This window comes from Corvus brachyrhynchos, unplaced genomic scaffold (assembly GCF_000691975.1).
Source record: "Corvus brachyrhynchos isolate BGI_N302 unplaced genomic scaffold, ASM69197v1 scaffold203, whole genome shotgun sequence".
NCBI classification, from domain to species: Eukaryota; Metazoa; Chordata; class Aves; order Passeriformes; family Corvidae; genus Corvus; species Corvus brachyrhynchos.
This window is the reverse complement of record NW_008237408.1, coordinates 1,451,280-1,465,343: the sequence shown is the minus strand read 5'-3', so window position 1 is coordinate 1,465,343 and position 14,064 is coordinate 1,451,280. Positions and strand designations below refer to the sequence as shown.

The 14,064-nt window shown below is 44.1% G+C and overlaps 1 protein-coding gene across 1 annotated transcript in view; it reads right to left on the bottom strand.

Annotated features, from left to right (window-relative positions):
- The window catches only part of INTS9 (integrator complex subunit 9), a 62,001-nt gene that overhangs the window by 21,351 nt on the left and 26,586 nt on the right, over positions 1 to 14,064 (bottom strand). Inside the window, exons 9-11 of the mRNA XM_008631041.2 lie at positions 13,459 to 13,570; positions 7,972 to 8,152; positions 5,706 to 5,766 (exon numbers count right to left, since the gene is read on the bottom strand). Of these exons, the coding sequence (XP_008629263.1) occupies positions 5,706 to 5,766; positions 7,972 to 8,152; positions 13,459 to 13,570 (354 nt within the window). The remainder of the gene's footprint in view (positions 1 to 5,705; positions 5,767 to 7,971; positions 8,153 to 13,458; positions 13,571 to 14,064) is intronic.

The window sequence follows — 14,064 nt, the reverse complement described above, 5'->3', positions numbered from 1 at the left end:
AATGTCCAACCTGGCCTTGGACACTTCCAGGGATCCAGGGGCAGCCACAGCTTCTCTGGGCAACCTGTGCCAGGGCCTCCCCACCCTCACAGGGAAGATTTCCTCCCTAATATCTCATGTAAACTTTCCTCACTTCAGTTTAAGGCCATTTTCCCTTGTCCTGTGTTACTTTTTACCATAGCAGATCTAAGGTACCTGCATGGAAATGAAGAGAAGCTGAGAATTCTCAGCAACTTGTGCACCACAAAGCACCTCAGAATTCAGGTTATTACACAGTGCTGTAGATGCACGCGGATCATTTCCAAGTGGATCTTTGAAATCATGGAGGAAGTAGAAACTGGACTACACTTTCTGCAGTTTACAAGTAATAGAAAATTCCTATTTAATCTTCAAGAGGGAAATTGGAAAAAACCCATCCAATAACTGCTCTGGCAGTTGATAGGCACTGAATGTCAAAAACATTCCTGCAATTATACTGGTAAAGATTTCTGATTAACACATCTGGAGTGCAGGGTTTAGAATCTAAACTTAGCTTCAGTAATAAAAACTGCAGTTTAGCAGACAATGGGTAAAACAAATTTGAATCCATAAAATACTGACATTTAAATGAACTTGTAGGAAATGGCCTCAAAAAGCTTTTCCATGTTGGTTTTTTTTTTCCTTTTGAGGGATGCCAAGAGTCTCAAAATTCAAGCTGCAGAAGCAGTTTCAACTGGGTAAACTGGAAAAGGAGGATGATTTATATTTCAAATATTAAATGGGATGTGTGACATTCCAGGGGAAAACTCCTCCAGGGACAGGCAGATAGGTCATGGAAAGACATCTCTACAGCCAGTATTTATCTAAGACACTCCTGAAAAATCACGAACTGTTCTTCCAGCATCTTCTCCTTCAAATGATTTATATTTGTATGCAGCATTCAGATCTTTTGGACGATGTGAGAGCAGCACTGGATGTGGAAAGCAGTGAACAGCTCATTTCCCTGCCATACCTCCACAAATGTGTGCTCAGCAACATAAAAGCTGTATTTTCTTCAAAGCATTATGGAAGCTTCAAATCCCCTCCTACTGCTTTGTAAAGAGACACAGGATCTCTAATCCAGTTTTCAGGAGCTCGTTGGTGATGGTTCTTTTTTCATCTTTTCTTTTTATCTTGCTAGATCTTTTCTGATAAGTCTGGTGAGGCTCCAGAGCTCTGCTCACAATCCCTGACTCTCACAGGTGGACAGAGTAGGGGTGAGAGGCTACAAAAACAAGTTTAAAAACATTCTGCTCACTCTAGTGAGAAAGCAGCTGCTGGATTTTAGTGTCTACAGTAAAGTCTCTTTTAATCACCCCATCAAAAATATATGGAGCTGAACTTGCAAAACAGGTCCAGCAAAATTTCCCAAATCATTAAGGGGACCGAGTTGGTAATGATTTGTGCAGGTTTTTTGTATTTCCAGATGAGATGAGATGTGTAAACACGACAGCCTTCACTGTGCCATGGTCAGACCTCCAGCCTGGGCCAAAACCAATGCTTGGTATTGAGCCAGCCAATATTTAGGTTGAAAATTTTGTTTCTGGAGAGCACAAGCAACATTCAGAGCATTTTTTTACAGAAGGAACCACTATTGATTGAAAGCTTAAGAGATAGGGGCTGGTAAAGTACTGAATCAAGAGTGAGAGCTGTGTTTTTCTGAAATCCCAAATGGTTCTGTTTCCCTTTAAAGCTGTACACTTGATTTACAGGGTCAGCAACTGCTGCTATAAACAGGATAAATCTCCAGAGCCTTTGTGTAGCCTTTGTTGAAGTGAGCCAAGATACGCTGATATTTACTCTGTGTGTGTGTGTGCTCTGTATCCAGAATCTGGAACAGATGTGGCTCCTATCAGGAAATGAGAGATGCATTTATTACTTCACCTCCCTCCCTCCCTTCATCAGATCTACACTAACAGGGGCCTAATCCTATCACAGAACGTCCAGAGTTGGAAGGGACCCCCATGGATCGCTCAGTCCAACTCCTATATGATAATATTTACAGTACAATTCTATACAATACTATGAAACAAACCATAATACTACACAATCACCTGATTCCAGGTATTTATTTAAATGTGTTATGCAGGAACTGGTAAATGGTGGAGGGAATCAAAGATGAAGAAGACAAATTCTGGTATTTAAGACCACAGAATCAATATTACTCCCACCCTGGTGCTTTTTTGAGTCAGGAAAAAAGGGTTTTTGCAGCCATTTCTTTTCGATGTTGCTAACAGCATCCTTAATAAGAGCACAGTAAATCCAAATTCTCCCTCCACTGGCAAATACTGATCAATACAAATTACCTCTCAAATTTTATTGTTGCAGACATTTAGAGGAGTCTGGATTCACTTATTGTAGAGCCTGAAATTGTCCATGTAAAGATCGAACAGAGAGGAACAATTCAGCTACAACAATTGAGCCATTCTTTTATAAATATAAAGCCTCTACCTCCACAGAAGGGACAGTGCAGAGTGTACATGCCATGGATCCTGTTAAATTTATCAAGGAGACCCCGAATTCCTCATCTGGGGATGTGCTGGGATGGGATATTCCCATATGGAATTTGGTAAGACACCACACATTGGTTCTGGGATACCAGAATAACAAATCTGAGCTAAACAAAGTACTGGTTTATGCTCCACAGCATTTCAGCAAGGCACTGGGGAGCTTCAATCTGAGCCTCTTTAGACAGATGATCCTTGGATACAATGGATACAGGACCTTAGAAGTGAAAACCACCCCCTGCTTTGCCAGCCTTTATTGACAACTATTTGGGATCTCCAGTTCTTGGCTTTGCAGTCACAGCAACTCTTCCCTCAGAAAAACCTTTAAAAAGAAGCTCTTTTAGTTTGTGCACCAGTAAAAGGCTGCAGGAGAGACTTCAACAAGAACCTGGACACTTCATTTTTATTAAATTCTGCAAGAACTGATGTCCAAATCCATCCCTACAAACCTGAAGCACTTCAGCCCACATTCCTTGCTCCTAACAGAGGGAAAAGTATTCCCTGCTCACTCAGACTGGATGTTAGGAAGCAAACTGCCACCACAAGAACTGTACCAGGACCGTGGAGGTGCAGATAAGATGAACATCTACTGCTCCATTAAAGTGGAATTAAACAAGGAGGGAGAAATGTTTTGGGTTCTCTGCAGAGCTGAACATGTGTCTGGCTTTATTCAGCAGAGCAGAACAAGGAATGAGTTCGAAACACGCAACATAAATCATAAAAGTGGAAAATTTCCATGCAGAGACAATGCAAAAGCTTCAAACAACTGAGTGTAGAGAGTAGGGAGAAATAAAAATAGTAATTGTAGAGACAATGAAGATACTTTTATTTATCCTCTTGTGACAATAATAAAGGCATAGTTAAGTGAAATGCCAAATACAATCACAGCTGATTAAAGGAAGGAATTATTCTGTTCTACTCCACATCAGGCACTGCTGGAACTCATTGCTGCAAGGGACAACATCGAGGATTTGGGGGATTTTTTGCCTTCTTTGTTTTTAAATCTTGCTGTTTATACAACTAACAGGGACATCAAATTTCAGGACCAGCAGCATGCTGGGCTGGGCTTGTTCTGTGGATAATTAGAAGCTTATTTCCTGGCCTGTCCTCTCTGATGTATCATGCCAGCCATGTTATTAATGCTTCCTAAGAAGTAAGAGGCATGTCTGAGTAATTCCCTATTTTCCTCCAACAACCGAGCAGTTAAGCACATCTTTTCATGATGGGCAATTTCAGCACAGGTTACATTGCACAAGCCTAGCATTACTTTGAAAAAAGCCAAGCAATTCTCCACTAACAACATCTCCAACAGAAACCATCATTCACTGTCTGTTTCTGATACTCATTAAAAATCCCCTGAAGTGCCAGTAAGCAAAGCTCCTGCCTGCATGGGGGGGTTGTGGAGGCCCAGGATTGTGCTGGGAAGAGATTTTCTGGATGTTTCACACTGTGTGAATGAAATATGGTGTCAGGTGTGAGATTTTGGAGATTTAAGAAGGAACCCAAGGCACGTGCTGAGCACTGGGGTCCTGGCATGGATGTCCTGCGGGATGTTCCATCCTGCACCTGCAACACGCACGTTCCTCCCTCTGTGCAGGGAAGCTGATCTGGGATCCACTGCTGGGAGGTCTTTCCTGCATAATTACCCTGATCTACACATGAAGCACATGAAGCAGCAAAGCTGCTTCACTAATTTGGCGAAATCTCACTATCAACAGGCCCCAAGAGAATATAAAACGTCCTAGGAATTAGAGGACAGAGTTATCACTCTATAAACACAAAGACCCATCATATAAGATGGGTTAATTAATCCAGTCTTTGACAGCTGCATGTTTGGCTTCTCATTTTTGGATGGGTTTTCACTTAAATCTGCCAGTTCCAGTGAATATTGTGAACCAGAATATGGGCTGTCAGTGAATCCAATGACACTGTGGATCAACAAGGACACCCCAGAAAGCAGGGATGGACAGAGAGCAGAGTCAGCAGCAAGGCTGCAGAGCCTTGTGCTCAGAGAATTTGGAATTGATTTATCAGTGGGAATGAATTTCTTGATTATAAAATAAGTGGTGAACAGGTGGCTTGCCCTGCAGTCCACATTATTCTTGGTAACAGATTATACATAATTCACTGCACATCCTGCTTGAAACACATTGATCCTACTCCCAACAATGCCTTTGAAGCACCTACAGATGATAGATATGATGGGTAATGGCAGTTTCCAGAAGAAGTCCCTGGATGAGATATCTCAGAGGAAAAAAACACCCAGTGTCTGTGAAAGCATTGAATTTCTGGGCTCTTAAACCTGCCATGGCCACTCTGCACATCTCATCAAACAGTTTGGACCACAGCAACTAAAGGAAGCAGTTTTCTGGGTCAATGTCTTACAGGAGTAGGATTTAGCTAAAATTCTCAGTCCTGTTTCTGCCTCTTGTTTACTTCAGTGGAAAAACAACCTGTTCCCAAGGGAGAACTTCCTGTCCTGATATGTGAGATAACTCTGAAGGCATCAGTTATACCACTTTTATTTAATTTCTGGTTGGCTAAAACTTCCCCTCAAATTATTATTCTGTTGCAGGGAGGATCAAAATCCCCTCACCACACATTGCAGGGAAATCCTCCAAATTCAGAATCCTCATTCCTCTTTGCTTCATTACAACGCTCAAATAATTTCATTTAAAATTGCCACTGACAGCACTCAGTGCTGCAAACTTTAGATTTTGATACAAAATCTCTCTTTCAAGATACCATTCCTCCTGCAGCAGACATGGTGCTTGCTTTGTTGAGGGAGGAAGGAATTGGCATGACTAAGCTGGCTCTGATAACAAGCTCTTAGTTTCACAGACTTGGAAATAAACTGCTTGGACAAAGGGAATGCTCGTGGTTGCAGCTGATAAGAGCAAACATCCCACACCAGATCTCCTTCTGCAGGGGAAGGAGTGAACCGGGCCAGCCTGTGCAAGTGATAGGATGGAATAAACAGGGTAATTTTGGAGTTGAGGGAACACCATCACTCATTCCTCCCCCATGCTCCCAAATTCATCACAGAAAGCAAAGGGAAAGAAACACTTTTATGACAAATTAAACAAAACTTAAATAGCTGTAGAAGGGTTCATCAGAAAAACAACAGCTACGCTGTGTGGACTGTGAGCCAGAAAGCAAACAAGATTATGGTTAACTCACCTCAGCGTGGGGAAAAGGAGGTTCTGGAAGATACACCTTTGTTTGTTTGTTATGACACAACCTTTAAAAGAAAAGGAAATCAGCCGGGTTAGAGGTGCAGCACATCCTGCAGCATCTGCTGCCATCTACTGTTACACTCCTGGAGAAAACAGGTTTGGGACCTGAGGCACCAGGTGCAAAATCACCCATCCGTCCTGCTGCTGCCAGGGCTTCTGGTTAGAGGACCAACACCTACAGGACACAACACCTCAACCACAGCAGGATGGCACAGAGAAGGTGCAAGGCAGCTGAAGGTAATTCTGTACACACTGGAATGGAGCTCCTGAGCTGCTCAAGACAAATCTGGAACTCAACATCCACAGCATTTCCTAGGCCAGACCTCAGCAGTTTTTGCAAAGCCAAATCATCTGTCAAGAGAAAAATTCCACTGCCTCATCCTCAGCAGTGACTTGGTCCTTTTGCTCACTCTAATCCAATTCCCCTGTGCATTTTATTATTGCAGCTACAGTGCTGGTAAACTACCTCTCCCCACGGCCCAGGGCTCACTGTGACCTGGCATTTTCCATCAATCACTTATCTTTAAAACAGAGATACTGAGAGCTGTTGATGAGCTCTACCCAGGCTCCTGATTCATCCTATTACAGCAGCTAAAAAAAGCTGTTTATCAGAGGTCTGGGTGACGTGACAATGATCTGCAGTGACACTGTCCTGGTGGCTTTTTCTGGGAAACACTGCCTGGCTCATACTTGCACTTTATTAAAAAGAAATGAGCCTGGGTCAAAGTAATTTTGATAAAGTGTAAGGGATAGTAAGACCAGAACATTTCCTTTAGCTGGGTAAAGAGTAGAATTACAAGGCTGGAATCCCTGAATAGCAACCACAGTTCTGACCCCAAACCTCTATTTTACAGATCAACCTTTGCCTCCATTTCCATGTAAATTCACCAGATTTCAATCCTCTTTACAATTCTCCTGAGGGATCAATTCACACAAGATTTCCAGGACCTGTCTTTTCTTTCCTGAACTCCAAAATCCAGAGAGGAAGAAGAGAAAAGCTACCTTACTGTATTTAGTATTCTAGAGCATGTCTCCATTTGTAAGAATTTGGGAAGTGGTTGGGCTCTCCTCTCCAGGGCTCACAATCACAGAATGGTTGGGGTTGGGAGGGACCTCCTGAGATCATCAAGTCCAAGCCCTGCTCAAGCACTCTCAGCAGAACAGATCATCCAGGACTGTGTCCAGCTGGATTTTGATGCCTCCACAGCAAAGTCTCCACAACCTCTCTGCACAGAGGCTGCAGAATCACAGAATCATGGAATGGTTTGGGTTGGACAGGACTTTAAAGCTCATCCTGTTCCAACCCCCTGCCATGGTCAGGGACACCTTCCACCATCCCAGGCTGCTCCAAGCCCTGTCCAACCTGGCCTTGGACACTTCCAGGGGTGGAGCAGCCACAGCTTCTCTGGGCAACCTATGCCAGGGCCTCCCCACCCTCACAGGGAAGTATTTTTTTTCCCAATATCCCATCTAACCCTGCCCTCTGGCAGTTTAAATCCCCTACCCTGATGGAATTTCAGGTGTTTGAATTTGTTCTGCCAGTGGGCCTCGCTGAAGAGACTGAACCCTCATCCTCATTACTCCCCATCAGGTGTTTCTACACGATGATAAGATCCCCCTAAGCCTTCTGCTCTCCAGGCTGGAGAGTCCCAGTTCCCTCAGCCTCCCCTCATCTCCATGGCCCCGTGCTGGCCTTGTTCCAGATATCCCACATCCTTCTGGTACTGGGGAACCCAGAACTGGACAGGACACTGCCCACGTGGCCTCAGCACTGCTGAGCAGAGCAGGATCTCCTCTCCTGACCTGCTGGCTCTGCTCTGCCTCATGCAGCCCAGGACACTCCTGGCCTTTTCTTGCCACGGCTCAGCAAAATTAAGCTTGAAAACTCTATTTTGCTTAGCCAGGGACACGTGGTAGATTTTGTGGGGGCTAAGACTTGCAAACAGGCACAGCTAAAACTCACTGAAGTCAGGAACATAATTTACTCATTAGTGTAGGCACCAAAAAGCAGAGATTGGGTTTGCACATTCTATAGGAAATCATCCTTCCCTAATTATAGAACACGTTCTTACACCCACCCACCCCGGTGACTTGAGGAACGTGCTCACAATCCCAATCAGGTGTATTTTAGAATCTGTCAGGTAGAGATAACCTGCACCTGCCTTTTCCCACAGCTGAGGCTGCACTTGGGGCTGCCCTGGGACACCTACCACTCAGCAAAGATCTGGGAGAACTCCAGGGAGCTGTTGGCAACAGGTGAGATGAAATAAAAGGGGACGTTGGAGAGTCCTGCAGAGTCAATGTACTGATAGAGGCACTCCAGCAGGTCGTAGATCACTCCAGAGGGGTAACAGGGAACCAGCACATTTCCCCCATTCCGGACAGTCATGGCTGAGGGAGAGACAATGAGACAAATCAATTCACTGGGTTCGTATTTAAACTTTTAATAAATTTCTTTCATCCAAATATTAAATAAAGCAGCTTTTGCACGAATTAGCACAACAAACTATGCACAGGAATTGGGAAGAAAACTGCTGATCATTAAATACATTTATTTTCTGTCTTCTCCAAGCTCAATGAAGCGATTCCACTCCTTTAGCTGGGGGCACATGACAGCCTGAGCACATGGAAAACTCCTGACAGGAGAGGGCGGCTGTGCACTGGCACAGGAGGATAAAGAGTGACACAAACCACCTCAACATCAAAATAAACCTTGCTCCGTTCCTCAGCTGTCCCCCAGAGAGGAAGGACAACAGCTCCCAGGCCTCAACCAAAAGCACTGCACATGGTGAGCTGTTCTGTGCTTGGATTTCAGATGAAAGGCTGAAGGTTGTGGTTATTTCAAACAGCCCTCAGAGCTAGAAATGGGTGATGGAATGTTTGTCCTTTTTAAAAACTCTAAATATTTCTGTCCTTTCCATATAACAAGAACAATTTAAAACTTGCAGACAGCATGGGACTAGATAAAAATGAGGAGAAGAAAAAGGAAAAATAAGTTTACTCTGTAATTGAGACAGATCTGAGCACAATAGCAAAAGCAAGCAGAGAGCAAACATTGTGCTCTTTTGGCAGAATGAATTACAAAAATTCTGCACCTTCTGGGAAAGGAGAAATATTTGTTCAGCTCAGTGAGCAATTTCACCTGTGGTCGTGGGGTAAAACCATCTATTTTTAATAGCAGTGCAGCAGCAGTAACATTACGCACCAAGCATTCCACAACAAGCTGTGGAAGAGCCTGAAAATACAAATATTGCATCCCCCCAAAATCACTTCCTTCACTTCTATTTCTTGCTGAGCTTTGTTGGGGTATGAATGTAGCACTTTAAGGGTCTTTTTGCCCCTGATGGGGCAAAATCTTCCTCAAGGAAGATTTTTCTGGCTGAATGTTTTACAGAGTTCAAGGAGAGGCCCAGCCTGGTAGGATTTTTCACATGCATTTGTGGTTGTTTTACTCCTTGTAGCAGTCAATGCCTATGACATGGTGCTATCAACAACTGGGGATAAACAAGGGGCCCTAGATCACTTGTAATACAACTGCAGGGTAGTGGATTTATTTCTCCAGGCCATATACAGACTATACCATCAAAATATTTGTGGATATGAATAGCAATAGTTCACATTTGTCTAGAACTCGAGATGTTCCCAAACATCCCAGCAATGTGTGGCATTATCCCCCTCACATGAGCAAATCTAAACTGTCCCAGCTGCAAACAGGACGTGAAGAGAGCATTGAGGAGGTTAAGAACAACATTTTCAAAGCCATCTGGAGGTGGAAGTTGAGGCTTTGGCTCCAGGACCCGAATTTGCATTGAGTCATTACGCACCCAAAAATGCTGCAGAGGAAAGGAAAGCACCTACACCCACTGCAGCAGGAAGGGTGCACAGTCCAGGGATGGGATGCAGAATAGAGGTTAAAGAATGTGTTGAGGCCACAAAAAATGTGAGTTCCATTCCTTGGCAGTGCTTTGCCCTTGACTGGAGGCTGGGTGCCCACCAAAGCTGCTCTATCACTCAGCTGGGCAGGGGAGAAAATGTAACAAAAAGCTTGTGGGGAGAGTTAAAACCGAGGAGGGATCAATGACTAAATTACCATCATGGACAAAATTGACTTGTGGAAATTAGTTTAATTTATTATTCCTCTCTCCACAGGGCACAGGTCCTGCCAGGACCCTGCTCCAGTGTGGATTTCCCATGGGGTCACAGCCTCCTGCAGGCATCCCCCTGCTCCAGTGTGGGGTCTCCAGGGGCTGCAGGTGGATCTCTGCTCCCCCATGGGCTGCAGGGGCACAGCTGCTTCTCCCTGGGCTGCACCCTGGGCTGGGAATCCCAGCTCTGCTGCCTGGAGCAGCTCCTGACCCTCCTCTTGCACTGCCCTGGGGGTCTGAGGGCAGCTCCTCACATATCCTCACTCTCCTCTTCCCTGGCTGCCATTACTCCTGCACAGTAACTTTATCCTTCTTTGCTGTTATCCCAGAGCCTCTGATGGGCTTGGCCTTGGCCAGCAATGGGTCCATCCTGGAGCCAGCTGGGATGGGGGAAACTTCTGGAAACCCCTCACAGAAACCACCCCTGTAGCCCCACACTACCAAAACTTGGCCATGCCAAACCCAATACAGCCTGAATTCCCAGCTCTCCCTTCCTCACAACCACTGGTTCTCTGGAAACCTCAAGCCTTTTCTGCTGAAAACAAGCACAAGTTCAAGATTCCTGCGGCCACAGAGGAAATATCGGAGGGTAAAGTCTTGGAGGAGGTGCCAGCTTGAGTTTCTGTCCCCAGCAAAACTACAGAGCTGGTGAGCAATAATGGATATAAAATCACAATCTAGGGAGTGGAGAACGGTTCCAGCCAGGTGCCCACCAGACCAGGGATCCCAGATTCCACAAAGGGATAAGAGTTTCCTCCCAGCTTCTGCAAAACAAGGGGGAAAACCTTTCCAAGCATATTGCTTTCCACACAAGCAGCAGGTCCAATATGGCTCTCTGCAGCATTACAAAGTTGTCAGTAAGAGGACACATCTATCTGAAAGCTGTTTAAAGCCCAATTTATCTCGGTGACTGATGGATGCTCTCTCTTGATAAAAGTTGTATAATAATCTTGGCATTTCAAATTTAGTCTCCTTCAGTAGCTCCATAACAAGTTGTACAATTTACAACTCACAAAGAGATCCTTGCTTTCCCAACAGCTGCCGCCACAAGGTCAAGTTGGCACCTGAAAAGCAAACTGTGCTCTTTTCTGCTCTATAAACACACACAGCCTCACACTCACACAAAATATCACCAACTGTCCCCACAGACAGACTGGCAGCTTTGCTGCTGGTGCCCAGGGCAATGTGGAAATAAAACTGCTCTCCTTGAGCTGCAGAGTGCTGGTGCTGCAGTGCTGAGCAGGGAAAAAAGGGGTGTGGGGTAAACTGAGAGGAAGGTGGAGGTGGGACAGCGTGTGGGTTCAGTGCTGCACACACAGGGTGGGGAGGAAATCGGTGTGACAGGAATCCTGGGAATCAGGGCTGCAGCTCCACATGCTGGGATGAAAACAGAGATTGAGGTGCAATTTTCACACTTCCATTTCTGTGCTTCACATCACTCCTTCACAAACATGCTGCTACCTCTTCATACACAGTGTTGGTATATTTTGGTCTGCTTTACAGTTTTTACCTTGAGTATTCTGAGCTGCTGGTGCACTCCCCTGAACATTTTGGAAATGGGCACCACCAGATGAAAACTGCTATGCTCAGCCTGCCTACTCAATTGATTTTCCCAGTAACACATCGCCTTTGGATTTTTCTACCTCTTTGAAAGAAAACTGATTCTCTGTTTTCTTTTCCTGATGTTGAGTACATAAATACGGCTGGTGTCATGTAAAAGACAGTCCTAGAACTGCATTAATATAGAATTATTTAGTTTCCTCAGATTGCTGGTTTTTGGCAAGTACCACTCAAATTCCACATCCTTACAATGGCATTATTTTAAGCATGTATCCTCCTTTGGTCTTTAATGATTTTCTCATTTCTCTGAGTTTGTCTCATTCACGACAGAAACTGGCCTGAGGACCTGCAAAACCCTAAAAATAGTTCAGAATGTTTCTGTAACCCAGAACAAGTTGTGCAGACAAACAGCCACCTGCACTGACACATGTAACATGTTTATTTATACACAGTCAACATCTGGATTCTGCTTTGGCCCAACTACAGCTCGAAGACTTTAATTTTTAAAAGCATTTTAATTAACAGTCTCACTCTTGTTTACTCAGCATGATAGGAGGGGATTGTGCCACCGTCTGTCAGGGGGACAGTGACCTCAGTGAAGGTCCAGGAGGGACAGAGAAGGGCAGCACATCTGGATTGACCAAAACAAGGTCACCAGGGCTGATCTGTGGCAGCTCACAGGGTAATAAAATTCACAGTGTTTAAAAACAACGAAAACACAGATGAAATACACACATACATGTAAAAACACACATTTAGGAAGGGAAGTCATGGGTGTTAACACAGCTTCAAGGGGAGGATGAATTGAACAAAACCACTGAACATCATTAACTACACAATCATGATTAATTCAGGAAATTCCTGAAATAAAAATACTTAAAAGATTATGAGAGGAAAGTACCCTATAATCTCACCCTGCTCTCCTACTCTTCTCCAGGTATCTGTACCCAGTCCCTGTTGGAGCCAGGATGCTGGCAGAGAGGATCTTTAGTAAAACCCATGATTATCATTCTTATAAAATGCCAAAACGTGCTCTACTAACAGATATTTAGGATCATTGAATGGGTTGGGTTGGAAGGGACCTTAGGGATCATCCAGTTCCAACCCCGTGCCATGAGCAGGGACCCATTCCACCAGACCAGGAATTTAGTCTGATTTAGTCTTGTCATGTCTTTTGGTAACCTTTGTCAGGATCCTCCCATCACAAGCTTTTTATTTTTATTTGTAAAAAGTAGTGAATTTAAAATAAAGGGAAGATCTCTGATAAAAGAACAGGCAACACAGAGCAGGACATGGAAAGTGGTTTGATGAAAGAAGGATGAGAGCACAGAGGAACTGAGCAGGGGGAAGGGGAGAAAAGGAGAGAACGGCACTGGATGTGACATTCCAAACAGGCTGGAAAATGCTGCCATTCACACTGATATCACAGCTTTGCAATTATCAGCTTTTCCAGCTGTGAAAGCGTCTGATTAGGTTTTATATTTCTGGGGGTCTATAAATATATCATGACTTTTTTTTTTTTAAACAGAGATTGTGCTGTTTGCTTTTGATATATTTAAAAGTCAGGTGTAAGAAGGGAAGCAGATGTGCTTGTTTTCAAAACTGAAAGTCATAAAAAAGCATGTAAAGATTTCACTCTGGCTGATACACAGGAAGGAAATAGTAATATCTCAGCTGGGAACAATATCCAAAGCCCAGGCAACATGTAGCCTGTTGGCAGCCAAGTGACATACTTAGCAAACCAGGGGCAGCAGATGATTAAATCTCATTATACCTGTTCCATTCCAAAACATTTTAGGTACAACTTGTGTCTCTCCAAGCACTTACTGTATTAATGACATCAGGAGCACATCGTAAAATCTAAACAGGTAGTTTTATGCCAGGAGCTATAGCTGGACAACTTATTCAGTTCCAGGAATCTCAGAATTATTTCCCACCCAAAGCCATGAGTAAGATGATAAAACAGGCAGGAGATTTCTCTCTGTGACCTACCCAGGTTGCTGCAGAACTCTCCCACCATCCCATCGGGGTTGGCAGTGGGGATTTGGGTCAGCCCCGTCAGGATGAGAACGTCGCTGTTTTTAAGAGAAGCCTGGTCCATAGGCTGGAACAGAGCACAGGGAAATAAAATTAGGAATGGGAGAGTTTCTCCAGGCAGGACATGATAGATATCACCAAACACTTTACACTTCACATTCCTCCATCTGTGCAAACCTAATTTGTTTTATACTGGTATTTTATTAAAGCAGAACGAAAACGCAAACCCATCTCTCTGCATCAGCAAACAGAAAGTAGATATTCAGAAATTATACTTTAGTCTGATACTCAATACATATTCTTGATACTGAAAATTTAGCCTGATCCAATCTTGACAGGGTAAAATTCACTTCTCTCTCTGCAGATGGTGAAAAGGTAACTTTGAGCCTCACTCTGGGTTGGGATGCCCTTCCCACAGCTACTGATCAAGCAAAAGGGGGCAACTGCTGGCAGCTGTGTGGTATTTCATGGTTATTTACTCTCAATAAACAACTCTCTGCAGTCTCACCAACCAGGAGAGATTTCTGCCAGAAGAGACAGATGAAGAGATTTCCTCTGCTG